The sequence below is a fragment of the Jaculus jaculus genome, chromosome 17 (genome assembly GCF_020740685.1).
Source record: "Jaculus jaculus isolate mJacJac1 chromosome 17, mJacJac1.mat.Y.cur, whole genome shotgun sequence".
Classification (NCBI taxonomy): domain Eukaryota; kingdom Metazoa; phylum Chordata; class Mammalia; order Rodentia; family Dipodidae; genus Jaculus; species Jaculus jaculus.
Window position 1 is genome coordinate 18,051,312 of NC_059118.1, and position 26,038 is coordinate 18,077,349.

Genomic DNA, 26,038 nt, shown 5'->3' on the forward strand with positions numbered 1-26,038 from the left:
ATTCTCTCTCTTTCCCTCTGCCTCTTTCTCTCAAATAGATAAATAAAATATATTTTTAAAAATACCAGTTTGTTGTGGGAGGGAGGGAATTACTATGGGATATTTTTTATAATCATGGAAAATGTTAATAAAAATTAAAAATTTTAAAAAAATGGATGAAAAAATAAATAAAAATACCAGTTTGTTGCCAGGCATGGTGGCACACGCTTTTAATCCCAGCATTTAGGAGGCAGAGGTAGAAGGATCACTATGAGTTCAAGGCCACCTGAGACTACATAGTGATTTCCAGGTCAGCCTGGACTAGAGTGAGACCCTGCCTCAAAAAAACAAAACAACAAAAAAAGACAAGACTGAATGCACCCTGACATATATGTAAAAGACCAGGTAAACTTAAGCTATATGGAAGAGGAGACGTTGAGACAGGCGTGGTGGTGCAACGTCTTTAATCCCCACACTTGGGAGGCAGGGGTAGGAGGATCACAGTGAGGTCGAGGCCAGCCTCAGACTACATAGTGAATTCTGGGTCAGCTTCAGCTACAGTGAGACCCTACTTCAGGGGGTGGTGGGGGGAGTGGTGGAAGAGAAGACATCTACGGGGTTGACTGTTGCCCAGCCTCTCTTGCTCTCCACTATCACCCAACAAACCCAGTTCTGCCTGGGGAGGGAGCCTACCTACCTAGGCTCTTCTTTTCACTTGAAGGCTTTGGTTCTGGCTGGAGTCTGATTCCACTGGGATCTCTGAAGGCGGACACCCAATCTGCTCACCGTCCCTACCTAGCAAAGCGACCCGGAGAAGGGCGGGTGGAGGCTGCCGAGACAAGATAGCCTTTAGGGGCAGGCCTGGTGATTGATAAACCGAGGCAGCACCCTGAGAGATCAGCACCGTCCCGGTGCCCCACATACCATAACTCTTCCCTACTTCCCCAGACCTTCGCCCATAGCTTCCATCTGTCTGAGAGTGACCAGGCTGGGCACCGTCTGGTGAATGTTTGCCTCTTGGTGGATGGTGCAGCCAACCCCAGTAGGAGCCCTTCCGGATGCTCCTGCTCGGCCCAGCCCCACATCACGGTTGTCTCAGAGTGCTCATCTCGCCCTCACCCCCACCCTGTCTTCAAAGATTCATTGGTCAGAGCCGGGAGTGGTGGAGCATGAGCAAGCCTTTAATCCCAGCACTCGGGAGGCAGAGGTAAGAGGATCGCCACGAGTTCCAGGTCAGACTGAGCTACAGTGAGACCCTACCTCGAAAAACAAAAAAATCATTGGTCAGCGTTCCTCCCAGGTCCTGCCCCTTAGCATGTCCAGGACTCACTCCGGTCTTCCTTTCGCCCTTCTCCCTGGACTTGCCCCTCACCTAGCACCAACTTGGTGGTGTCTTCCGATACCCTAACTGCCTCAGTAAAAGGTTCAGGATTGGAACCCCGGAACCCACCTCCCACTTGCCTCGTCCTGTACCGAGAGTCCTGCTCCATTCCACGAGGTTTCTAGTACCCCTTCTCCCTCCTAGGCCCCAACTCCTTACCATCACGATCCCGCCCCCTGCCCAGGGACCCCGCTCCTACCATCACGGCCCCGCCCCCTGCCCAGGGTCCCCACTTCTACCATAACGGTCCCGCCCCCTGCCCAGGGTCCCCGCTTCTACCATCACGGCCCCTCCCCTGCCCAGGGACCTCACTTCTACCATCACGGCCCCTTCCCTGCCCAGGGACCCCACTTCTACCATCACGGCCCCTCCCCTGCCCAGGGACCCCACTTCTACCATCACGGCCCCTCCCCTGCCCAGGGACCCCACTTCTACCATCACGGCCCCTTCCCTGCCCAGGGACCCCACTTCTACCATCACGGCCCCTCCCCTACCCAGGGACCCGGCTCCTACCATCACGGCCCCGCCCCCTGCTCAGGGTCCCAGCTTCTTATTGGTCGAGGGCCCCGCCCCTCCCGGGCCGCCTCGGGCTGTAGCGGAAACTGACGGGCCGCCCCAGGCTCCGCCCCACGAGGCCTCACTTCCGGGCTCTGGGACTGTGCTGCTGGAAAGGCGGCTATGGAGCGTCAGGTGAGGGCTCGGCCCGCGGCCCGCGCGGCCCCCGCAGCTCGGGCCGAGTCTGACCCTGGTGTGTCCCCTGCGCAGGTGCTGCTGAGCGAGCCCGAGGAGGCGGCAGCGCTGTACCGGGGCCTTAGCCGCCAGCCCACGCTGAGCGCCGCCTGCCTGGGCCCGGAGGTCACCACGCAGTATGGGGGCCTCTACCGGACCGTGCACACTGGTGTGTGGATCTAGGGGAATGGAGGGCGACGGGGCCGTGCATTCAGGTGCACAGAAATGTGGAGGGCCTTGCTGCTTGGCCAATACGCACTAGTGTGTGGAGGAAACCGGGTCTGAGAGGGCATCATCCTTCCCCCCCCCTCCCAATTTCTGCACACGGGTGTTTGGGGGACTGTTCAAGCATTACCGGTTAGCAGTGAATGAGTTGAGGGGATCGGGGTAGAATTCAGACAGGGGTGCAAGTTGTGGGCCTTGTAGGGCGCTCTCCTGCTTCTCCCTTCCACACACATGACAGGTTGCCCTTAAGATTCCATAATGAGTGCGGGTGGGCAGGAGGTTCTCTCCAAGTGGTTGTCGGCTCAAACCCTGAAAGCTTGTTCTTAAGCTTTGATCAAGCGCTGTCCAGGCTGTCTGGAGACAGACTGGGAAAGGTGGACCCTCGGGTGGGCTGTCCTGGACACGTTGGGCAGCCTCGTGTGTCACCTTGCAGAGTGGACCCAGAGGGATCTGGAACGCATGGAGAACATCCGATTCTGCCGCCAGTACCTAGTGTTCCACGACGGAGGCTCGGTGGTGTTTGCGGGGCCTGCCGGCAACAGTGTGGAGACCCGGGGGGAGTAAGTGTGTGAGAGGATGCTTGGCAGACAAGGCCACAGCCATCTGCCCCACAAGCCTTTGGTGGGTGCCCACCATGCCTTGTTCTTAGGGCTCAGGACTCTGTACTTGGTCCCTTCAGTGACAACATTGGTTAGTTAACCTAGAGCCCATAGTGGCCTGGGAATGTGGGGAGAATACAGTCCCTATCCTAGGGAAGATAGACAAGGCCAGCTGCCATTGTGGGATTAGAGATGCTGCAGGAACTGGTATGGGACCAGAGCCCTAAGAATCTTATTTAGGAGTTGGTTGAGAGACACTCTCCTGTGCTGCCTTCCCTGATCTTGTAACCATAATGCCAATCAAGGCTTAAAAAAAGCTGGGCATGGTGGTGCGCGCCTTTAGTCTCAGTACTTGGGAGGCAGAGGTAGGAGGATTGCTGTGAGTTCAAGGCCACCCTGAGACTCCATAGTGAATTCCAGGTCAGCCTGGTCCTAAATGAGACCCTACCTTGAAAAACCAAAAAGAAAAAAAGTTAAGTCTGTCAGTCACTGGAGAGGCAGAGGTAGAAGGATCACTGTGAGTTCAAGGACACCCTGAGATTACATAGTGAATTCCAGGTCAGCCTGGGCTAGAGTGAGACCCTACCTCAAAACAAAACAAAACAAAAAAAGCCTATCTAAGAGATTATGGCCAGTAAGAGGGTAGCATGGGACTATTTTTTTGGGGGGGGGTGAGACATAATCCTGACTGGCTACCCGGTATCCTCAGGCTGCTGAGCAGAGAGTCTCCTTCAGGTACCATGAAAGCTGTGCTGCGCAAGGCTGGTGGGACAGGCTCTGGGGAGGAGAAGCAGTTCCTTGAGGTGAGTCCATGGGAGAGGAAATGGTGGGCGACAGAGTCCAGCCCCACAGCTAAGGTTTTGTTGGAGAACAGGCAGCCTGACACCCGGATATCCTTAGGTCTGGGAGAAAAATCGGAAGCTCAAGAGCTTCAATCTGTCAGCACTGGAGAAACACGGGCCCGTTTATGAGGACGGTGAGGCTTCTGGTTGGTGAGCAGGTAGGGCGGAAAGGTGGGGCAGTCAGCCCTGGACGCTCCCTGATCATCCCTCCCTGTATCCAGACTGCTTTGGCTGCCTGTCCTGGTCCCACTCAGAGACACACTTACTGTATGTGGCAGAGAAGAAGCGACCCAAGGCTGAGTCCTTTTTTCAGACCAAAGCCTTGGACATCAGTGCCAACGATGACGAGATGGCCAGGCCAAAGAAGCCAGACCAGGCCATCAAGGTGCTTGTGGTGTAGCCAGACCGTGAAGGCCCTGGAGGACAGCCCTGGGACTCAGTGTCCTCCAAAACACTGTACCTGTTGGATCTGGGGAGGCACTAGCTTCTAAGAATCAGGGCAGGGTCTGGTACAAAGGCTGGGCATTGAGTATCCTGTGTTCTCAGGGGGATCAGTTTGTGTTTTACGAAGACTGGGGAGAAACCATGGTTTCTAAAAGCGTCCCTGTGCTCTGCGTGCTGGATATCGAGAGTGGCAACATCTCAGCACTTGAGGGCGTCCCTGAGAATGTGTCTCCCGGACAGGTCAGCAGCAATTCAGCCTTCACTCCTGGAGTGTGGGTGCCCTGCTTGAGCAACGGCCCCTTGCTCACGACTGCCCTGTGGTTTGATTTACAGGCTTTCTGGGCACCTGGAGACACAGGTGTGGTATTTGTAGGCTGGTGGCACGAGCCCTTCCGGCTAGGTATCCGCTTCTGCACCAATCGTCGGTAAGGAAGTCAAGCAGGGCAGGGTACCCTACAGCCTAGCCAACCAGGAAACTGAGCGTCTCTCTGGCCATTGCAGGTCAGCCCTTTATTACGTAGACCTCATCGGCGGGAAGTGTGGTAAGTGCCTGGCGACCCACCTAGGCTTTGCTGACACACAGTATTGCCCCTGCTGGTTTGTGTGATGCTCACATTTCTGTGTGGCCCAGAACTCCTCTCCGATGACTCTCTGGCTGTTTGTTCTCCTCGGCTGAGCCCAGACCAGTGTCGCATTGTCTACCTGCAGTACCCGTCTCTGGTTCCACACCATCAGTGCAGCCAGCTGTGCTTGGTGAGCTGGAGGTGGAGGGGAGTGAGAGGATGGCCTTCGGCCCCGGGTGTAGCAGCAGTTATGTTCTGCCTGTCCTTTCAAGGCAGGGCCTGGGGGCTGAGAATGTTGGTAGGAAAGGCTCATCACCTTGAGAGCATTCTCCACGTCCCATCTCTTAGTTCTTGTCTGTGAGCGGCCAGGCTCCACAAGGAGCTACAGTAGAGTGGGGATTTATATAATCCCAGTCCCTTCCCAGGAAGAGCTCTGGGCCCCTGGTAAAAGTCAGAGGTAACACGCTTATCTAAGGCTCCTATGTGTATCTGGTCTAGGCTACTAGAAAAGAGATATTGGGCCGGGCATGGTGACCCATGCCTTTAATCCCAGCATTGGGGAGACAGAGGTAGAGGATCGCTGTGAGTTTGAGGCCACCCTGAGACTACATAGTGAATTCTAGGTCCGCCTGGGCTAGAGTGAGACCCTTCCTCGAAAACAAAAAAAAAAAAAAAAAGAAAGAAAGAAAAGAGATACTGGGTTCCCTTCTCTCACCTGAGGCTACCCAGAATTGTCACTGAAGGTGACAGCTACAGCTACAGAGCTCTGTGTCTATTCCCTGGTGGATCTAAACATTGTGTTCTTTTGCAGTATGATTGGTACACCAAGGTCACTTCAGTGGTGGTGGACATTGTGCCTCGGCAGCTGGGAGGTGAGAGGTGGCTGGTTGAAGGAAATCAGTAGAGCCTACTGTATCTGCTGTTTGTTCCATCTGTGTTTCTTTCTTTCTGGGTTCCTGTGGAGGACCCTTTCTCCTTGCTGGGCTAGCCCTGTGCCAAGCCTCCAGGCCATCACTGTGGGGGATAGAGTGATGGAAAAGAATTGGCTAGCTGGATGCCGGGCGTGGTAGTGCATGCCTTTAATCCCAGCACTTGGGAGTCAGAGGTAGGAGGATTGCTGTGAGTTTGAGGCCACCCTGACACTACAGAGTAAATTCCAGGTCAGCCTGTCAGCCTGGGCTACAATGAAACCGCACCTCAGGGGGAAAAAAAATTGGGGCTGGAGAGATGGCTTAGCGGTTAAGGCACTTGCCTGCAAAGCCAAAGGACCTCTGTTCGATTCCCCAATACCCATGTAAGCCAAATGCACAAAGTGGCACATGCATCTGGAGTTTGTTTGCAGTGGCTGGAAGCCCTGTTGTGACCATTCTCTCTCTGCCTCTTTCCCTCTCTCAACTAAATAAGTAAAAATAAAGTATTTTTTAAGATTGGCTAGACCAGGGGCTGGAGAGATGGCTTAGTGGTTAAGCGCTTGCCTGTGAAGCCTAAGGACCCCGGTTCAAGGCTCAATTCCCCAGGACCCATGTTAGCCAGATGCACAAGGGGGCGCATGCGTCTGGAGTTCCTTTGCAGTGGCTGGAGGCCCTAGCACACCCATTCCCCCACCCCCTGCCTCTTTCTCTGTCTGTTGCTCTCAAATAAATAAATAAATATTTTTTTAAAAAAATTGGCTAGACCAAACTAGGATCTGAATAGCTCAAGTTGGTTGGGGATTTAGATGACATAATTCCTGTGCTGAAACTCACAGTTAGATATTTGTTTTTCTATTGTCTATGTAAAACTTTATATCACCCTTCAAATGGGTTCCAGAAAGTACGCTGGTTTGGAAAGTCATTCTTTGAGAGGCTCTGGGCCTGAAGGTGCTGCAATACTCTGCCCCCTGCCCTACCCCAGCAATCTTTGCACAGACTTTAGTTACCCAATTCTCTGCTCTTGGCTAAGAGGCTCCTGTCTCAGGGTCAAGTATTTACAATTCTGGTTTGTTTGTTTGTTTTTACAATTCTGTTTTTGAGCCTAGGCCATCCCAAAGATAAGAAGGGTAAACAGTTCTGGTTTCTTCAAGCTACCCAGAAAGTTCCAGGAGTCCAGTGAAGAAGTCTAGTGAGCAGTGTTCCAAGGATACAGTGGGGCTGTTGCTCAGTGGTAAATCACACACTTAGCATGTGTGCAGGATCTTGCGTTTGATCCTCAGCCCACGTGTGCCTGAGAGACTTTTTTGTTGTTGTTGCTGTTGTTTTCAAGGTAGGGGCTCGCTCTAGCCCAGGCTATGTAGTCTCAGGGTGGCCTTGAACTCACGGCGCTCCTCCTACCTCTGCCTCCTGAGTGCTGGGATTAAAGGCGAGTGCCACCACGCTGGCTGACTTTTCATCTTCTTTGGGTTGCAATATAGGGAGCTAGTCTGAATCTCGGCTCGGCCCCACATTAGCTGTGTATCCTTGGGCAGTGCCCTGGCTTCCCTGAGTATCATCATGTGTGGAGTGAGTGGTTGTTTGTACTTTCTGTATAGGATTATAAGGAAGGTTAAACCCAGTGATAATATGAAAGGATAAAGTCTTTTGAGCCACTGTGCCAGCCCTGTACTTGGCACAACAAGGGGCAGAAAGTTATTAGCTTGGTAAAGGTACCTGATGTTGCCAGAGGCCAAGAGGAAGCAACTCTGACTTGAGGGTCCCGAATCCTCTCTCTCTGCCCCTCTCCCCTCCGCCTAGTCAACTCCTGATCAGGAAGGGTGCTCTGACTTGTAGGATTGCTATTCTGTGACAAATTATAGGAGCCCCAGGTGAATTCCCCAACAGCCCGGCCTACCTTGAACCCCCAGGCCTTTACTGTTGGGTGAAGCCCTGCCCTTTCCACTTTGCAGAGAACTTCTCTGGGATCTACTGCAGTCTTCTACCTTTAGGATGCTGGTCAGCCGACAGCCAGAGAGTGATCTTTGACTCAGCACAGCGCAGCCGGCAGGTAAAAGCACCTTGACTCTTGAGAGGCAACCTCTATGCCCATCTGCTAGGAAGGAGCCAGGGACCTGGGGCAGAGCATGAATGCCCCTGGGGAGTACCTAGCCCAAGGTCTCACTGACTCTCTGAAGCCCTGCTTGCACTGTCCTGAATTTGCTTCTCTTCAAAGGGACCAGCTGCCCTCATGCCCCACAGCAAAGCCCTTGGCCTGTTTTCTAGCTGGAGGACCAGGGGATTGTCTTCAGGGTAGTTCCCTGAGGACTTTGTAAGGGTAGCTGATGGAGCCCCAGGGATGAAGTAAGGGTCCCCATAGCGTCCCAGGCTCCTTTCGGGCATGGTATCGTTTGTTCTCACATCCCTCACAGGACTCAGTGACGTTGCTTACCTTGCCCGGGATACTCAGTACGTTGTGAGGGGCTGAGATTTGAATCCAGGTCCTCAGGCTACTCCCCAGTACACTGGCCATCAACCATAGCTTCCTATAGCCTTAGCCTGACCCAAGGGTCCCCAAACGGGAAGAAAGGAGGTGTGGACAGGACCCATATGGCTCTTGAATGTAGTGTCACATGTGGCCTCCCCTCTGCTTCAGGACCTGTTTGCTGTAGACACCCAGACGGGCAGTGTGACTTCCCTAACAGCTGGTGAGCTGGGCTTCAGCAGTGGGGTGGGGGGGGGTTAGGGCTGCTGAACAAACCAGCCCGGTTAGGAATGGGGTTGGAGCTTGATACAGGGAACCGCGGTGGTGCTTGGCCATGTTCACCACTGACTCTTCCACGGCCTTTGATAGTCTCCTGAAGACCCTGCGCATGCAAGGCCCTTCTTCAGCCAGCATGTCACCTCCCCTGACTCCACTGCCCTTTAGCACTGAACTTAAAATCTCAGGTCCAGCCCCACCTTGACCTGAAACCTACAGACTTCTTTACCAAGATGTCAGTCATCCTCCCTCTTCCCAATCCTTGCATGTCCTATCCCAGGCAAAGGCAGTTCTGCTACCCTAGGGCCCATTAGAAACCTGTGTTAGCTCCCTTGTCTTTCCCCCACTTGGGCCCGAGGTCAGCCCCTGAAATGTCCTTTGAGGTTTTTTGTTCTTAATTTTTTTTTTTTGTTTATTTTTGTTTATTTATTTGAAAGTGACAGACAGAGAGAAAGAGGCAGAGAGAGAGAGAGCACACGAGAGAATGGGCACGCCAGGGCCTCCAGCCACTGCAAACAAACTCCAGATGCATGCGTCTCCTTGTGCACCTGGCTAACGTGGGTCCTGGGGAACTGAGCCTCGAATTGGGGTCCTTAGGCTTCACAGGCAAGCACTTAACCGCTAAGCCATCTCTCCAGCCCCTGTCCTTTGAGTTTTGTACCTGCCTCAATTCTGCTTTGCTCTCACGGTTACCAAAGCTTTGTTCTACGTGGACTGCGGACATAGCTCAGTGGTAGAGCACTTGCCTAGCCTATACAAGAGCCTGTGTTAGATCTCCCACTCCTAAAAATAAATAAACAAACAAGTAAGCCTACATCTCATCACACACATAGTTCCCACTTAATCAACTGCTTGGCCCTCTCCTATTCGCCACTCAACTTCCTGGGACTACAGCAGTCATAGGGGTGGGTTAAGTGCCTTGGTGGCCTCGTGTACCTTTAGGTCTGATAGTTCCTGGATACAGCCAGTGTCTATAAGACAAAGGACCAAGCAAGAGGCTCACCCAGCGTATGTGTGCTTGGGTGTTTATGAGATGTGCTTCTCAGGGTGGAAGGAGCACGTTCACGTTGAGCTTTCACTGAGACTCTGTAGAGAGTAGGTAGGAAAGACGTTAGTCCCTACCAGGCTCTTAGTGGCATATGCTTCCTCCAGGGGGGTCAGGTGGAAGCTGGAAGCTCCTTACAATTGACCAGGACCTTATGGTGGCCCAGTTCTCCACGCCCAGCCTTCCCCCAAGCCTGGTGAGTATCACTGGTCTCCAGGCTGGGAGGCAGGGGTTCTATGCGAGCAGAGTCCCTCAGGCCAGGAACTGGGCCCAGAGGCTGACCGTGGCTGGTCGGTATGTAGAAGAGCCAAGGTGTTGGTCTAGCCCAGCGCTTGACATTCATGGGAAGAAACTCGGGGTTAGGATTTGCTCTGTCCTAAACAGGGTGCCTGCAGAAGTGCCCAGTCCTCTGGCATTGTTACAGAACACAGGGAGACAGCAGAGGCTAGAACCCATGGAGAGTGGTGGTAAGGGGTAGGTGGTAGAGGGTTATTCAAATATGAGTGTGTGTACTGTACTACAGTATATGCTGCTCACAGCGAGAATGCATTTGGTGGGCTCGTGAGAACTGCCCACCTGTGACACTTTGCTTCCCCTTGGCAGAAAGTTGGGTTCCTGCCTCCTTCGGGGAAAGAACAGTCTGTGCTGTGGGTATCCCTGGAGGATGCTGAACCCATTCCTGACATCCAGTGGAGCATCCGTGTGCTACAGCCCCCCCCAGAGCAAGAGAATGTGCAGTACGGTGAGCAGGGCTGGGGGCAGCGAGGAGTGGCATCCAGGAGTCTGAGCACCTGCTGTGGGTATAAGTGACTGGGTTCCACCAGAGCGCATCTTCTCTGGGGGGAAAAGCTAAGGCCCAAAGAAAGTAGGCCTTGGAGCCAGGCGTGGTGGCACACACCTTTAATCCCAGCACTTGGGAGGCAGAGGTAGGAGGATCACCATGAGTTCAAGGCCACCCTGAGACTACATAGTAAATTCCAGGTCAGCCCAGGCTAGAGTGAGACCTTACCTTGAAAAACACAAAGAAAAGTGGTGGTGGTGGTGGGGGGGGGGGGGGGTTGGAGAGATGGCTTAGTGGTTAAGGCACTAGCCTGCAAAGCAAAAGGGCCTTAGTTCAGTTCCCCAGGACCCACGTTAGCCAGATGCGTAAGGTAGCGTATATGTCTAGAGTTCATTTCCAGTGGCTGGAAGCCCTGGTACACACACACTCTCTCTTTTTCTCTGCCTCTTTCCCTCTCTCAAATAAATTTAAAAAAAAAAAAAGGTCTTAGACCTATATAGACTGTATGACCATAGTTTATCTAGAATGCTGTCCCTTAAGACTGTGGTGCTCCCAGACTAGGGCAGAAGGAATGCCGGACTTTTGGGGTCCATGTGTCATGACGTGGACTATCTTGGCCATGTGTCTGTTCTGCTGGTCAGCCTCGGACCTATAGATGCAGACGGAGCCTTGGTGGGGGAAATCCCTGTGAACTAGCACTGGTTTTGCTGACTACAGCCCTCTCCTTACAGCTGGCCTTGACTTTGAAGCAATACTTCTGCAGCCCAGCAACCCTCCAGATAAGGCCCAGGTGCCCATGGTGGTCATGCCACACGGTAGGCATCTTCGTGAGAGTCCTTGTCCTCCCCCTCCCTCTCTCCCTCTCCCACCTGGCCCCTTTACCCTCTGCTTCTTGTCTGCAGGGGGGCCCCATTCATCCTTTGTGGCTGCCTGGATGCTGTTCCCAGCCATGCTTTGCAAGACGGGCTTTGCAGTGCTGCTAGGTAAGAAAAACCTGTGGTTGTGTTAGGCTTTGGCGAAGTGATGGGGTAGGCCTTAGTTGTACAAGCCTCAAGGATGGCTAGCCACCCTAGTCTTGAGGTCCTTCTGTAGCCTGGTTACATTCTAACCACTACCAGGAATGGCCCTGACCCAGCCTGTAGCACTGTAGCCTGGGGACAACAGATGAGCTTGGGATTTCCTTGGAAAGGTTGTGTGGTCACAGGGTAACAACCTCCTATCTCATCTTGACCACTTTCCATTGATAGTCTGTGCTGAGGTGGTCCCAGGGCCTACTTGACAGATGGGGCAGTGGTGTCCAGGGGACTGACTACCCTTTCCCTCTCCCTCAGTGAACTACCGTGGTTCCACCGGTTTTGGCCAGGACAGCATCCTCTCCCTCCCAGGCAATGTGGGCCAACAGGATGTAAAGGATGTCCAGGTAGCCTGGGGCTGGGGCCTCTGCACAGGCTGGAGGTTGGACCTTTGGGGATGTGGCTTCATGGAGCAGGACACATACTGTGCTCTACTCTCTAGTTTGCAGTGGAGCAAGTTCTCCAGGAGGAGCGCTTTGATGCCGGCCGTGTGGCCCTTATGGGTGGTTCCCATGGTGGGTTCCTCTCATGCCACCTGATTGGTCAGTACCCAGAGTCCTATGGTGCCTGTGTGGCCCGGAACCCTGTGGTCAACATTGCCTCCATGATGGGTTCCACTGACATCCCTGACTGGTGAGTGGTGACCATGGGGTCCTGTTCTTCTCTCCTCCACTCCCTACTCCCATGGAGCCCCGCAGGCCCGAGAACGCCTGGGCCTACAGCAGGATGGTCTCTTGTAGGTGTGTGGTAGAGGCTGGCTTCCCATACAGCAGTGACTGCCTGCCAGACCTCAGTGTGTGGGCAGAAATGCTAGACAAGTCACCCATCAAGTACATCCCTCAGGTACACAGACCCCCCCCCTTGTTTGTGTGCCACCAACCCATTCAGAGCCCAGGCCCCAGCTCACCACACCCCTCTGCTCCTCACACACCCAGGTGAAGACACCACTGTTACTGATGCTGGGCCAGGAGGACCGGCGCGTACCCTTCAAGCAAGGCTTGGAGTATTACCGTGCCCTCAAGGCCCGGAATGTGCCTGTTCGGTGAGTGCCAGGGGATATCCCTGGTAGTTGGTGGGCACGTGTGCAACGCAGGACCTTCCAACCTCAAATTTTGCTGCCCATCCCACACAGGCTCCTGCTCTACCCCAAAAGCAACCACGCACTATCAGAGGTGGAGGTGGAATCGGACAGCTTCATGAATGCTGTGCTCTGGCTGCACACGCATTTGGGAAGCTGAAGACCTGCCGTTCCGCGTGAGGTGGTCAGCCTGTGTCACACTTTGCTCTTGGGGGATCTCAAACATCTGGCACAGTGGCCCAAAGGCTTTCTGGTCTCTGGACTCCCTGGAGGAATGTGGACTACGTAGTCACAATAAATGAGGACACAGATCCTGGTTTGTGCTGGTACTTTGTACCAAGCCATCCCCAACCTCGGCCTCTGGGGTTCAGTGTCCACAAAGGATTCATCTGCCTCCAGTGTCAGTCAGGGGCAGTGACAAAAGCAACTCCTGGCCAGCCGGGACTCTGCACCAGGGTAACTCTTTCTGCTGTGTTCCCTTTGGTTGGAGACTGCTCTACACTACTCCTCCACTCCCACGAGTGCCACACACACACACACAAACACACACACACACACACACAAACACACACAGCCTGACATAGTTCCAGGGTCAGAGCACCTAGCACCCGGAGAAAGCTGGACTTAAATCACCCAGGCCCTTGCGAGGAGTCACCAGCCCATCCCCTATAAGCAGAGGCTAGGCAGCATTCTCTACAGGCATACAGAAAAGGTGGTTTTATATTTGACAGGAAATTTTGTCCTCCCCAAGGCAAGGGACCAAGGCCAGGCCTACTCCAGCTCCATGACCTTGTGAATCCAGTCCACAAACACAGACACACGTGTGAAGACCGCTGGCCAGCGGGGCCGTGCGCACACTTGGTTGGGGATGATAAGCCCCTGGAGGACCCAGCAGTCATGGGTAAAGCAGGCAAGAGGGCCCCCGTAGTCACCCTGTCAGGAAGAACTGGTTAGGGCTTTGGACCAGTGCACTGACTTGCTCCCTTGGTGATCAAATAGTATATCTCCAGTCCCCTGCACCCTCCCTGGGCTTGCCTAGGAGCCCTGCCACTGACCTCACATGCCCCGGTAGGTGCCAACAATCCCTCAGTGCACATCTGACTCTCCTGTACATGTCCTCGGTGCTTCACGTTGCATTCCTGGTTGGAGATGACCCGCAGCGAGGCCACATGCAGGACGGTGTTTTCACTTGTACCTAAAGTGAAGAGAATGGAGGGAAGAGGGTCCTGGGACAGAACCCAGGCCCGGTCCTCCTTTCTTGAAGCACTCCATTCCTACGCACTGTGCGCTTACCTTGGGACTCTCCCCAGCCTGCAATCTCACACTTGGTCCCTGGAGGCACCACATACTGCTCAGGGGGCAGGCAAATCCGCGTCACACGATGGTTCAGGGTCACAGGTCTTTTAACAGAAATGAGGGCACTTGGTGTGAGACCACAAGGGCCATCCCCACCCCACATCCTCTCCACTGGTCCACATACCTCTCTAGCTTGAGCAGGACAAGCTGGGAGCTTGAAGGCCCGCACACTGTCTTGGCCACCGGGACCTGCTGTAGGTCTGGGTCCCCAGGCTGTGGGTTCTGGAATATTGTGCCTAACCACACCTCATACCCAGTGAGAGGTTCTTGGCTAAGAGAGAGGTTCTGCTAGATCATTCTTGACCTCCAGTGAGCCGCCCCATAGCTCCTTTGTTGGCTCGCCCCCGGGGAAAGTGACTGGGGAAAGAATGAATGCAAGGGTGGGGGTGTCTGGGTCCCCAAGCCAGAGGAAGGCTCACCAGGACCAGACGCATTGTCGGGCAGTCAGTACCCACTGCTCCTTCACTAGGGACCCTCCGCAGAAATGCTGGCCCTGCCTGGAGGAGAAGGGATTAGGAAAATCAACAGTGAGTACTGGGCCACATGCTGGACCTATCATTTTTGGCTAGGACTTGGGGGTCAGGGACACGCGTCCATCCCCTATTAGGATGGCCATCTCTTGGGGACAAGCTCTTGTGTCTCACCGGTTACGCAAGCTGACTGTCCATGGTGAGTTCCCTGGTTGACCCCCCACCACACGCAGCCTGTTGCGCTTGTCCACTCTCTTGCCACATTCGTGGAATTGTACCTGGTCTGGGGGACAGAGCAAGATGAAATCCTCTTGGGGAGATGGGGGGGGGCAAAGGACCTCCATCCACTACCGAGTCAAGTCTGTACCTGGAGGGTTCAGGATGGATGGCTGTTTGCTATCATCTGCAAAACCAAATGTACTCAGGTTAGTTAAAGGAGCCAGTCTTTGGAGGTGGGCCTGAGGTAAGGGCAGGAGGATGTGTCATCACTCACTGCAGCGGTCTAGGGCACAGTAGTCAAATAAGGTTGCTGGGTCCATAGTATAGCACCAGGGACCATGGCTGTCCCCATCCGGATTCCGGCAGAAGTTTTCCTCCAGTCTGGCATGGGGCATCGAGGTGGGCAAGAATCTAGGTGGGAAGAGAAACTCTAGATAATATCCTCGCTGGATATTATTTAGGGGGCAGAGATAGGAGGATCTCTGTGAGTCGAGGCCACCCTGAGACTACATAGTGAATTCCAGGTCGGCCTGGCCTTCAGTGAAACCCTGCCTCCAAAAGAAGCCATCACCGCATATTGCCTTATGGTTAAGGCCCAGTCTGGATTGGGGGTGTCCGTGGGCTTACTGTGTCTTGTGTGGTGTCTCCGAGGACCAGTGCTGACACTGGACGCCCTTGCGGGTCCTGTTGACCATGCCGCGGTACTGTTCCCCTGAGCCATGATAGCAGTCTGCAGCCAGCAGACAAGAGCATTGGTCAGCCCCGACCATCAGGCCAGGCGATTCCGGCCCCAGCTCTGTACCCAGGGCTCCAGCCTCACCCTCTGGCGACACTTCGTCTGTGCAGCGCTGGATCTGGTAGCAGAAGGCCACGCGCAAGTTACGTCTCGTGGTGAAGCACCAGGGCGCCTCGGAGCCGTCCGGATTCCGGCAGAAATTCTCCCGAAGGTCCCTGAGCAGGCGTTTTCCCTCCGCATTGGTGGAGTCCCACGCAGCTTTTAGGTTGAAGCGGGTTCCACCCCAGGCTCCGCCCCTGTGCCGCCTCTCTCGGCATCCACCCGCCCCTGTGCCACCCCTCGGCGTCCACCCACCCGAGGACGCCGCCCCCCACCCACATTCCCCCTCCCTCTCCCGCCTGTCACCTCACTTGCAAGCGTATCTCTCCGGCACAAAGTGATGCTGATGCGGGCTCTGCGCATCCCAACGCTGGCAGGGCACGCCTGCAGAGGTGGTGTTGGCTGTACCCCGGTAGTCCTCGCCTTTCCCGCGGAAGCACTTAAAAGTCTTGCTTTTGGGGCGCCGTTGTGTCTTGGATCCTTGGAAGGACCCAGGCCGATTGGAAACTGACCGGGTGCTGGAACGGCCTCTGGGGCTGGGTTCGTCTTTCGTGGGTCCCTGGTACCCTGCAGGTTTGCTCTCTGCCCATCTATGGCAATGTCCAAGCCTTTCTGGTACCCCCGCGGCCAAGCCACACCACCCATGTCGTCCCCCCCCCCCCCCCCGCCCCATACCGCGGCCACCACGAGTTTCCGAGTTTCCACGTGCCCTCTTCAGGCCCTGCCCCTTCAGCCTACCGCAGCTGGGCAGGTCGCAGACTTCTCGCTCGATCTTCGGGTCTGTGGTGTAGCACCAGGGCCACTCGGACCCATCTGGATTCCGACAATAATTGTCGTCCAGACCTTTGTCCAGGAACCTGGGAGCGGGGCGGGGTGGTAACCGGGTGAGCGTGGGCAAGGCTTTGGTACTCTGGCCCCGCCCCTTGGGTCTAGACCCCCCCACCCCACCCCCAGCGAGAGGAGGGGGCCTGTGCCTACTTGTCAGGCTGGAAGGGGTGCGAGTGAGGGTGCTGCAGGTCCCAGCGTTGGCACTCGCGTCCCGACTTGGTGCGGTCTACCAAACCGCGGTAGTCCTCGCCATTGCACCAGACACAAGCGGCTGGAAACACAGGGCCGGTGCGGTCCTAGGTGGTAGCAAGCCAGTCCCCCTCCCTCCCCCAGGCCTGATCTGGGGTTGCTTACCCTCCCTGCAGGTCTTGATACCACAGCTCTGGAAACGCACGGTGAGGTCTGTCGTGTAGCACCATGGGCCTCTGGAGTCTCCATCAGGATTCCGGCAGAAATTTTCTTCCAGGCCATTCCAGGGTGTGGGTGTATACCTGTAGGCAGAGACCCTCATTCCAATGCTTGCAGGGGGAAATTCTACAGGCATAATGGGCAGGTGTCTCACTTGTGGTCATTAGGGGATTTGTGGCTCCAGGCTTGGCAGGGCAGGCCGCTTGCTGTTCTGGCCACAGTGCCCCGGTACCTGACCCCATTGTCCATGATACAGGCCCGAACATAGTCTGGAAGCGAGAGAGGAAAGGGTCCATGGGATGTGAGACTTCAGGTCCTCCATAATGGAACCCTGATCTTCCTCACAACAAACTTGCCTTTCTTCTGGAAAAGATCACAGAAGCTGGAATGGTGCAGGCGTGTGTGGGGCGAATACTGTGTCCATGGCAGCAGCTGGCAGCCATGGCTACTCTTGTTGTAGTGGAAGGCCCTGGAGAAAAGACACAGCATTACCCAGCAGCCCAGGACCTCATACCTCTAGCCACGTCCTATCTAAGCCACTTATGTATTCACCGACATTCCGGGAAGGGTCCACAGCGCCTAGCACACTCTTCAGCATTGGCCACATCTTCTTGCCAAGGCCCTGGCACCACTGTATTTAGCAGATTCTTCAGCTCTGTACCCCGCAGCAGCTGGAAGTCATTCAGAGGTGAGCGCTTCCCTGTAGGGTGGGCGCAGAGCAGTTGGCCACGCACGTCAGTGCATGTATATTGGCATCTCCCGTGCTTTGTTCATTCAGGGGCTTGGATACAAGGCCTCCGGGGTGGGTCTTGGGTCTTGTGTGTGTATTTTCAAAGGCCATGCCTTTAATCCCAGTTCTCTGGAGGCAGGAGGTAGGAGGATTGCCATGGGTTTGAGGCCACCCTGAGGCTACATAGTGAATTCCCAGCCTGGGCTAGAGCAAGACCCTACCTCAAAAAAAAAAAAAAAAAAAAATGGTGGCCAGCCTAACTCCCCTACAGAGAGTGGAGGAGGCAGGCCCAGACATGGTCGTTGTCTGTTCTGGTAGTATCTGGTAAGTAGGTCGGGCACTGGGCTCAATTCCGATAATACATCTACTCTAGGAGGCTTTGGATAATGGTACTTGCCCTATAAAATTTGTCCCATCGCACCTTTCAAACGAAAATACTTGAGCTTAGAGCCTTTACACTATACATGGAGGGAACCAACCTAGGATTTTTTTTTTTTTTTTTTTTTGAGGTAGGGTCTTGCTCTAGCTCACTCAGGCTGATCCAGAATTCACTATGGAGTCTCAGGGTGGCCTCAAACTCATAGTGATCCTCCTGCCTCTGCCTCCCAAGTGCTGGGATTAAAGGCATATGCCACCATGCCCAGCCTAGGAATTCTTTTTTAAAAATAGTTTTGTGGGTGTTTTTTGAGGGGGATTTAAAAAATTATTTTACTTTGCTTACTTGTAAACAGAAAAAGAGAGAGAGAATATGGGTGTGCATGCTAGGGCTTGTCACTACAAACAAACTCCAGATGCATGCACCACTTTGTGCATCAGTCTTCATATGGGTACTGGGAAATTGAACCCCAGCGGGCAAGTGTTATAAGTAAGCACCCTTAATTTATAAGTTAGGGTGGGGCTGCAGAGATGGCTTAGTGGTTAAGGCGCTTGCCTGTGAAGCCTAAGAACTCATGTTCAAATCTCCAGGTCCCAGTAGCCAGACCCACAGCGATGCATGCATGCAATGTCACAAGTGCGCCACAAGGGGAGCGGAGGCATCTGGAGTTCGTTCGCAGTGGCTGAAGGCCCTGGAGCACCCATTCTCTCCCTCTCCCTCTCTCTCTCTCTTTTCTCTCTCTCTCAAAATAAATAAATAAAGTTAGAGTGACAGATGAGGCTCAGGAATCACTGTCTGCTGGGTGTACTCATCAGTATGGTGACAACAGCACCTCAAGGCTACAGCAGTCATGTTAATGCAGGCCTGAATAGACATGGCATGTATGTACTCACAAAGCTTCTCAGAGATCATGGTCACTGTTTCCTGCCTAATGGGAAAGCAAACACCTGGCAAGAATAGTGACATGGGCCAGGGGTCAACCCTGTACTGAAGGCAAATGAGCATCAGGATGGGAGATACTCACCAACAGCCCTTGACCACTGTGGCAGAAGAAGCAAGAGTGGGAGCCACCACATCCTCCTGGCTGGAGGCTGTACTGTGACCTACCACAGCCTCATCCGGGAAGTTGTGAAATTTGTCCTCACCGGATTGGGTGGCTGTGGCTCCACACCCCCATTCTAAACCTGCTTGGGGCTGACCTAAGACCAGGTAACAGAAGCCTGGTGGGGTCGGGCCTCAGGCCCAGTGAGTCAAGTGCTAGGTCCCTCACCATGGTGCAGACCCTCTATTTAGTGAACTGGGTTCTCTGAGGCGTCCTGGAAAAGGGGGGTGGGTGTGAAACCTGCCTGCAGCCTAATTTACCCAAGGGCATTGTCAGTAGAAATTGCCAAGATTTGACAACCTCTTGGTAGTGACGTTCACATTTTCCGAGGCTCAGTTTCTCCCTGTAAAGTGGAAAACATGACTTCCCCAGCCCCCGGTGTTGGCTTGCCTCTTTTTCTGCCTTATCAGTTGGGCCCCAGCTGTAGGCAGGTCAGCTCATATCCCCTGGCAGCAGAACTGGGAGGTTCACAGCCTATCAGAAGTGTCACCCCCAGGGAAGGTGAGCAATACTGCCTGTTGGGTCCAAATGGGGGTGAGGAGTAACCACAGGTATGGACGAGAGTGCCTTTCCACGCATCCCAGGAGACGTAGGGTCCAGGCCTCCAAGTAAGGTAGGAGTTGGAGACAGTTGACCAACGGACCCTGCAAAGGCATCTGCCTCTGGCTACAGCTGGGTTAGCAGCACACCAGAGCAGGCGGGGGAATCAGAGTCAATTACTCCAGAGCAACCTAGCAGGGGCTCGGCCAGCGGAGGTTATTTCTCCTGGCCAAGGCCCCGCGCGGTCTGTGCGAGTGCGCGTGCGCGCCTGGGGGCGTGGCGCGCCGAGCGTGCACGCGGTTTGGCCCAAGCCGGGTGCCGTAGCCAAAAGCCTGGGCGGATGTTGTGAGCCGGTCGGGGTGGCGGAGGCTGAGGGTGAGTGAGGGGGAGGCTCGACATGGAGCTGGGCAGGTCCTGGTGTCTCCCCTCGTGCCGGGTCCCGTCTAGTACGATAACATTCGCCCCTAGGAGTGCCGAGGCCTGTGGCGTAGGACTCTGGGCGGGAGCTGGCCTGACAGGTCCTCGGAAGCTTGGGGCCAGGCGGGGGTGACTTGGGGGGAGCCATGCGCTGCCCTCGGCGTCCTTGGCCTCCCAGGTGGAGTCGGTTCGGTCCCGAGCCCGGATCCCTCGGGACGACTGGGTAGAATGACAGTGGCAGGGAACCTCCGAGCAGGGACAGGTTTCGCCGCTTCTAGGTGTGAATGATGGCATCTTACAGTTACTCCAGTGTGAGGGGCATGGCTCGTGAATGCCCTCCGAGGGCCCCGGGGGATGGCACGATAAGAGAATAACTTTCCCCCGAGACAGACAGACAGACAGGCAGGCAGGCAGGCAGACTAGGGGTTGTGGCAGGAGCAGAGGACCTGTTTAGGTGAGATAAGAATGGGCTGCAGAGAAGGGAATGCCGGCGCAGAGCTGTGCAGGACCGCCAAGGTCTGGACAGGTGCTGTCTAATAGAACTTTCCATGTTGGTAGAGATGTACGTCTGTGGTCATCAGTCCAGTACAGCCGCATGTAATCTTTGAACTCTTGAAATGTGGTTAGTCTAATTGAGAAATTGAATTTTTAATTTTTTTCGCTCATTTTTATTTATTTGAGAATGACAAAGAGAGAGAGAAAGAGAGAGAGGGGCAGAAAGAGAGAGAGAGAGAATGGGCGCACCAGGTCTTCCAGCCACTGCAAACGAACCCCAGACGCGTGCGCCCCCTTGTGCATGTGGCTAACGTGGGTCCTGGGGAATCGAGTCTTGAACTGGGGTCCTTAGGCTTCACCGGCAAGCGCTTAACCGCTAAGCCGTCTCTCCAGCCCGAATTTTTAATTTTTAATTTTTTTTTGTTTATTTGCATGCAGAGAGAGAGAGAGGTAGAGATAAGAGAGACAGGATGGGTGTACCAGGGTCCCCAGCCACTGCAAACAAATGCCACTTTGTGCATATGGCATTATGTGGGTACTGGGGAATGGAACTCCGGGCCATTAGCCTTTGCAAGCAAGTGCCTTAACCAATGAACAATCTCTCCAGCCCCAAAAGTTTTTAAAGACTTAACCACATGTGGCTTCTGTGTTGGATAGTGCAGCTCTTTACCGTGAGACCTGCACCAGGGACGTAGCACAGGTTCTGAGCACTGACATGGTATGTGAGGAATAGACAGCAGTTGGAAGACCAGGGCAGTGGTCTTGGGTGGGGCAGGAGAGCGTATGTGTGAGCGGGAACAAGACAGCTAGTGTGGGTGAAAGAAGGGAAGGACCTTGGGCTAAAGTTGTTAAGTCTCAGCATTGAGGGAGTAAGAGGGACTTGTGGCTGAAGGTGGCCAGACTGATAGTAGCCTATGTTTGAGGGTCTGCTCGTCTGGATATGAGCTGGAGCCAGTATGACCAACATGGATGCAGGTGTTTTGACTTGGCCACCTCTGGACATTTTGATCTGACTTCTCCAGAGACAAGGCATTTAATTATGGTTGCGCAAACATATATCTTGCCCCTGCTTCTGCTGAACCCTGTAGTGGGCACTGGGACAGAGTATGGGGCCTAATGTGTTCCCTGGAACATGGGCCTAACCCCATACCTACCCTCCCTGTATAGGCAGCTGGGAGTCTCTGCTTCCCCACCTTGGTGGTATGTATGTGAGTGTGCCTAGTGTTCTGGCCTCACCTCCTCCCAAGCCTTCCTACCACTAGAGGACTGGGGTGTGTGAGTGTCATTGGCTTGCCTTAAGTACACACACTGTGCATCTAGTCCAGCCTCTAGGAGCACTGGCTGCCCATGAGAGATGAAAGATGGCATCCAAGGGAGCTGGCATGTCTTTCTCCCGCAAGAGCTACAGGCTGACCTCAGATGCTGAGAAATCCAGGGTTACAGGTAAGGGCTGGCAGGGCAGGGAAGGGTGCTCTGTGATTTGGGGGAAGGAGAAGGAAAGGACCAATGCAGCAAAGTCCCAGGCCTGATGAGCCTCACACCTTCGAATGCCCCCTGTTCCTGTGAGCCAGTTCTTCACCGGCCACCGTGAAGCAGTGCACCTGCTGTGATTGTCCTTCTGAGTCCTGTGGCTGGCCAGTGGCCAGCAGTCTGTGGGGCCAGCAGGGATCAAGAACTGTACTGACAGCCTGCTTCTTTCCTCCCTTCTGACCTGTGGCCCAGGCATTGTGCATGAGAAGCTGCTGAGTGATTACCTGCACCGGGTCTTTTCCTCTCCTGACCATGCATCCCCTGCAGCCACCAGCAGGTATGGCTGGGTGGGTCGCCCTTGCTCACTCTTCAGGGTCTGACCTAGGCTGCTCTTGCGGGGAAGTAGCTGGGCTTCTGTTTGCGCTTTGCTCCTGGCTAGGAGACTTGTGGCCAGAGTCCATCTTCTAGACTCCACTTGTTCTTTTCTCTACCCAAGTTCCTTCCTTCTGAGGATTCTGAGGTCAGGAAGAGACACATGTATACCTGACTGCCCTTCATGCTTAGTGTCTGGCCCTATGTGTACCTGCCCGTACCTCTAACCCTGCCGTGCCTCGTAACTTCTGCCTGAACTTATATAGTAGAATCCCCATCAGTGTCTTTTTCTTGCAAGTTGACTACATTTAAATTTTTTCTGTGTAAAAGTCAGAAGTTCAAGGCCACCCTGGGACTACATAGTGAATTCCAGGTCAACCTGGGATAGAGTGAGACCCTACTTCGAAAAACAAAACAAAGCAAAAGTCAGAAGTAAGGCTGCTGTGGTGGTGCATGCCTTAGATTCCAGCATGCAAGAGGCTGAGGCAGGAGGATCTCTGTGAGTTCAAGGCCAGCCTGAGGCCACAGAGTGAGCTTTAGGTCAGCCTGGGGTAAAGTGAGACACTACCTTGAAAAATTAAAACCCAAAAAAGTTAGATTAGCTGAAACTTCATAACAAATATTAGTAAAAGATCCTATCGTGTCATTATTCAATGTGACCAGTTTTTTCTCTTATTTTTTTCTTTATCTCACTGTATATGTAGTTCAGATTCTGCTATAGAGAAAACTTTTTTTAAAAAAGTACCAACTTCAGTGACCTTCCTGAATTTTTTTCCTGCTGTGTACCACCATGCCTGACTAGACCTCAAGTGTGAAGTGTGTGTGGTTTACATATCAAGACTACTGCAAAAACCCAACAGCCAGGTGTGGTGGTGCACACCATTAATCCCAGCACTCGCGAGGCAGAGGTAGGAGGATTGCTTGTTCAAGGCCACCCTGGGACTACATAGTGTATTCCAGGTCAGCCTGGGATAGATAGAGACCTTACCTCTTTTTCTTTTTTTCTTGTTGTTTATTTTTTTTTTTTTTGATATTTTTATTCATTATTTATTTATTTGAGAGCGATAGAGCGAGAAAGAGAGAGAGAGAGAGAGAGAGAGAGAGAGAGAGAGATTGGGTGTGCCAGGGCATCAAGCCACTGCAAATGAACTCCAGATGCGTGCGCCCCCTTGTGCATCTGGCTAATGTGGGTCCTGGGGAATCGAGCCTCAAACCAGGGTATTTAGGCTTCATAGGCAAGCGCTTAACCACTAAGCCATCTTTCCAGCCCTTGTTTATTTTTAAATATGTTTTATTTATTTATTTATTTATTTGACAGAGAAAAGGGGGGAGGGAGAGAAAGAGAGAAAATGGGTACACCAGGGCCTCTGGCAACTGCAAATGAATTCCAGATGCATGTGCCGCCTTGTGCATCTGGCTTACATGGGTCTTGGGAAATCAAGCCTCGAACCAGGGTCTTTAGGCTTCACAGGCAAGTGCTTAACCACTAAGCAATCTTTCCAGCCCTTTTTTTGGTTGTTTGTTTTTTCATAGTAAGGTCTCACTCTAGTGCAGGCTGACCTGGAATTTACTATGTAGTCAGAGTGGCCTCGAACTCACAGTGATCCTCTTACCTCTGTCTCCTGAGCGCTGGGATTAAAGATGTGCACCACCATGCCCATCTGCCCCCCACTGACTTTTTTTTTTTGGTTTTTCGAGGTAGGGTCTTACTGTAGTTCAGGCTGACCTGGAATTCACTATGGAGTCTCAGGGTGGCCTCGAACTCACAGCAATCCTCCTACCTCTGCCTCCCGAGTGCTGGGATTAAAGGCGTGCACCACCAAGCCCGGCTCCCGAATTTTTTTTAAAGGGGAGGAACGTTTTTCTTTTTTAAAAGATTTTATTTTTATTTATTTATTTATTTATTAGAGACAGGGAGAGAGAGAGAGAGAGAGAGAATGAGTGTGCTGTGGCCTCTAGCCACTGCAAATAAACTCTAGACGCATGCACCACCATGTGCATCTGGCTTATGTGGGACTTGGAGACTCAAATCAGGGTCCTTAGGCTTCAGAGGCATGTGCCTTAACCACTAAGCCATCTCTCCAGCCCTTTTTGTTTTTTTCCTCTCCAGCCCGTTTTTTTTTTTTTTTTTTTGGTTTTTCAAGGTAGGGTCTCACGCTGGTCTAGGCTCTGACCTGGAATTAACTATGTAGTCTCAGGGTGGCCTTGAACTTTCAGTGATCCTCCTACCTCTGCCTCCCAAGTGCTGGGATTAAAGGCGTGCGCTACCACACCCTGCTCCAGCCCTTTTTTAAAAAAGTTATTTGAGAGAGGGGAAGAGGCAGTGTGAGAGAGAGAATGGGTGTGTCAGGCCTTCTAGCCACTGTCAATGAAACTTCAGATGCATGCGCTACCCTGTGCATCTGGCTTATGTGGGTACTGGGAAATCGAACCAAGGTCCTTTGGCTTTGCAGGCAAGTGCCTTAACTGCTAAGCTATCTTTAGGTTCCCCCCCTCCTTTTTTAAAGATTTATTTATTTTTTATTAGAAATGGAGAGAGAAAGTGAGAATGAGTACACCAGGGCCTCTTGCCACTGCAAACGAATTCCAGAAGCATGCACCACAATATGCATCTGGCTTACATGAGACCTGTAAAATCAAACCGGGGTCCTTAGACTCCACAGACATGCACCTTAACTGCTAAGCCATCTTTCCAGACCCCCCTTTTGTTTTCTTTTTCTTTTTTTGATTTTTTGAGGTAGGGTCTGACTGTAGCTCAGGCTGATCTGGAATTCACTATGTAGTCTCAGGGTGGCCTCAAACTCATGGTGGTCCTCTTACCTTTGCCTTCCAGGTGCTGGGTGGGATTAAAGGCATGCACCACCACTCCCGGCCCTTTTCTTTCTTTTTTTTTTTTTTTGGAGAGAGAGAGAGCATGAGTATGGGCATACCAGGTCTTCCTGCCACTGCAAACAAACTTCAGATGCATGTGTCACTTAGTGCATCTTGCTTACATGGGTACTGGGTAATCAAACCCAGGCTGTCAGGCTTTGTAAGCAAGCACCTTTAACTACTAAGCAATCTGTCCAACCTATTCTTATTGACTTTTTTTTTTTTTTTTTTTTGATTTAGGGTCTTGCTCTCTAGCCCAGACTCACCTGGAATTCACTGTGTAGTCTTAGGGTGGCCTCAAACTCATGGCAGTCCTCCTACCTCTGCAACTAAAGTCATGTGCCACCACACCCAACTTTGGCTTGTAATTATTTTATAAAATAAAGTGCATGTGCTGGGTGTGGTGGCGCATGCCTTTAATCCCAGCATCGAGGCCCAGGTAGGAGGATCACTGTGAGTTCTAGGCCAGCTTGAGATTACAGAGTGAATTCCAGGTCAGCCTGGGCTAAAGCAAAACCCTGCCTCAAAACACTAAAATACATACATACATACATACGTACATAAACTGCATGTGTTTAAGATATGTAAGTTAACAAGCTTTTTTTGGTGGGGGGATTCTTGAGGCAGCGTTTCATTCTACCCTACTGACCTGGAAGTACTCTGTAGCCCAGGCTGGCCCTAGGCTCACAATGATCCTCTTGTCTCAGCTTCCCAAGTGCTGACAGTAAAGATATGACAAACATTTTTTCAATTTTTTTTTTAAGGTAAGGTCTCACTCTAACGCAGGCTGACCTGGCATTCACTGTGTAGTCTCAGGGTGGCCTTGAACTCACAGGCAATCCTCGTACCTCTGTCTCCCAAGTGCTGGGATTAAAGGTGTGTGCTACCATGCCCAGCTTAAAATGACAAGTTTTAACATGTATATAACCTGTGCAACTATCACCAAGGTCAAGATCAATAGCAATAATGAACATATTCTTCACTTCTAAAAATATATAGAGCTGGAGAGATGGCTTGCCAGTTAAGGCACTGTAGTACTCATGTAAAGCTGATGCACAAAAAGGCACATGCATGTGGAGTTCATTTACGGTGGCTAGAGGCCCTGGTGTGCCCATTCTCTGTGTGTCTCTTTCTGTCTCTCTCTGCTTGCAAATAAATAAAA

The 26,038-nt window shown here is 52.9% G+C and overlaps 3 protein-coding genes across 4 annotated transcripts in view; 2 read left to right on the forward strand and 1 right to left on the reverse strand.

Annotated features, from left to right (window-relative positions):
- Positions 1-1,936: 1,936 nt before the first annotated feature.
- Positions 1,937-12,698, forward strand: Apeh (acylaminoacyl-peptide hydrolase). Its single transcript, XM_004664240.2, has 22 exons — positions 1,937-2,050; positions 2,126-2,258; positions 2,748-2,874; positions 3,623-3,716; positions 3,814-3,889; positions 3,977-4,140; positions 4,302-4,439; positions 4,533-4,624; positions 4,701-4,741; positions 4,831-4,952; positions 5,574-5,634; positions 7,623-7,720; positions 8,306-8,357; positions 9,563-9,651; positions 10,059-10,197; positions 10,968-11,051; positions 11,139-11,219; positions 11,568-11,656; positions 11,752-11,942; positions 12,050-12,152; positions 12,245-12,351; positions 12,442-12,698. The coding sequence occupies exons 1-22, from the start codon at positions 2,039-2,041 to the stop codon at positions 12,545-12,547; spliced, it is 2,199 nt and encodes a 732-aa protein (XP_004664297.2). The 5' UTR covers positions 1,937-2,038; the 3' UTR covers positions 12,548-12,698.
- Positions 12,699-13,105: 407 nt separating this feature from the next.
- Positions 13,106-16,752, reverse strand: Mst1 (macrophage stimulating 1). Its single transcript, XM_045136985.1, has 15 exons — positions 16,736-16,752; positions 16,450-16,586; positions 16,246-16,366; positions 16,006-16,124; positions 15,579-15,834; positions 15,253-15,383; positions 15,060-15,162; positions 14,707-14,843; positions 14,581-14,616; positions 14,388-14,496; positions 14,163-14,240; positions 13,868-14,014; positions 13,681-13,787; positions 13,443-13,582; positions 13,106-13,320 (listed from the first exon to the last, which is right to left on the reverse strand). Exons 1-15 carry the CDS (start codon positions 16,750-16,752, stop codon positions 13,159-13,161), a joined length of 1,800 nt encoding a protein of 599 aa, XP_044992920.1. The 3' UTR covers positions 13,106-13,158.
- Positions 16,753-21,377: 4,625 nt separating this feature from the next.
- The window catches only part of Rnf123 (ring finger protein 123), a 30,873-nt gene continuing 26,212 nt past the window's right edge, over positions 21,378-26,038 (forward strand). For both annotated transcript variants that reach the window (XM_045137025.1, XM_004664246.3), the window contains exons 1-2: positions 21,378-21,606; positions 21,886-21,970. In XM_045137025.1, the coding sequence (XP_044992960.1) occupies positions 21,525-21,606; positions 21,886-21,970 (167 nt within the window). In that variant the 5' untranslated portion in view covers positions 21,378-21,524. The remainder of the gene's footprint in view (positions 21,607-21,885; positions 21,971-26,038) is intronic.

Excerpts from the sequence above, each read along its gene's own strand:
- Apeh (XM_004664240.2), top strand. Across the intron at positions 4,742-4,830 it reads CCTCATCGGCGGGAAGTGTG|AACTCCTCTCCGATGACTCT; the intron begins GTAAGTGCCTGG and ends TGTGTGGCCCAG. Across the intron at positions 12,153-12,244 it reads CCATCAAGTACATCCCTCAG|GTGAAGACACCACTGTTACT; the intron begins GTACACAGACCC and ends TCACACACCCAG.
- Mst1 (XM_045136985.1), bottom strand. Across the intron at positions 13,788-13,867 it reads GTCCTGCTCAAGCTAGAGAG|ACCTGTGACCCTGAACCATC; the intron begins GTATGTGGACCA and ends TTCTGTTAAAAG. Across the intron at positions 13,583-13,680 it reads AGGCTGGGGAGAGTCCCAAG|GTACAAGTGAAAACACCGTC; the intron begins GTAAGCGCACAG and ends TCTTCACTTTAG.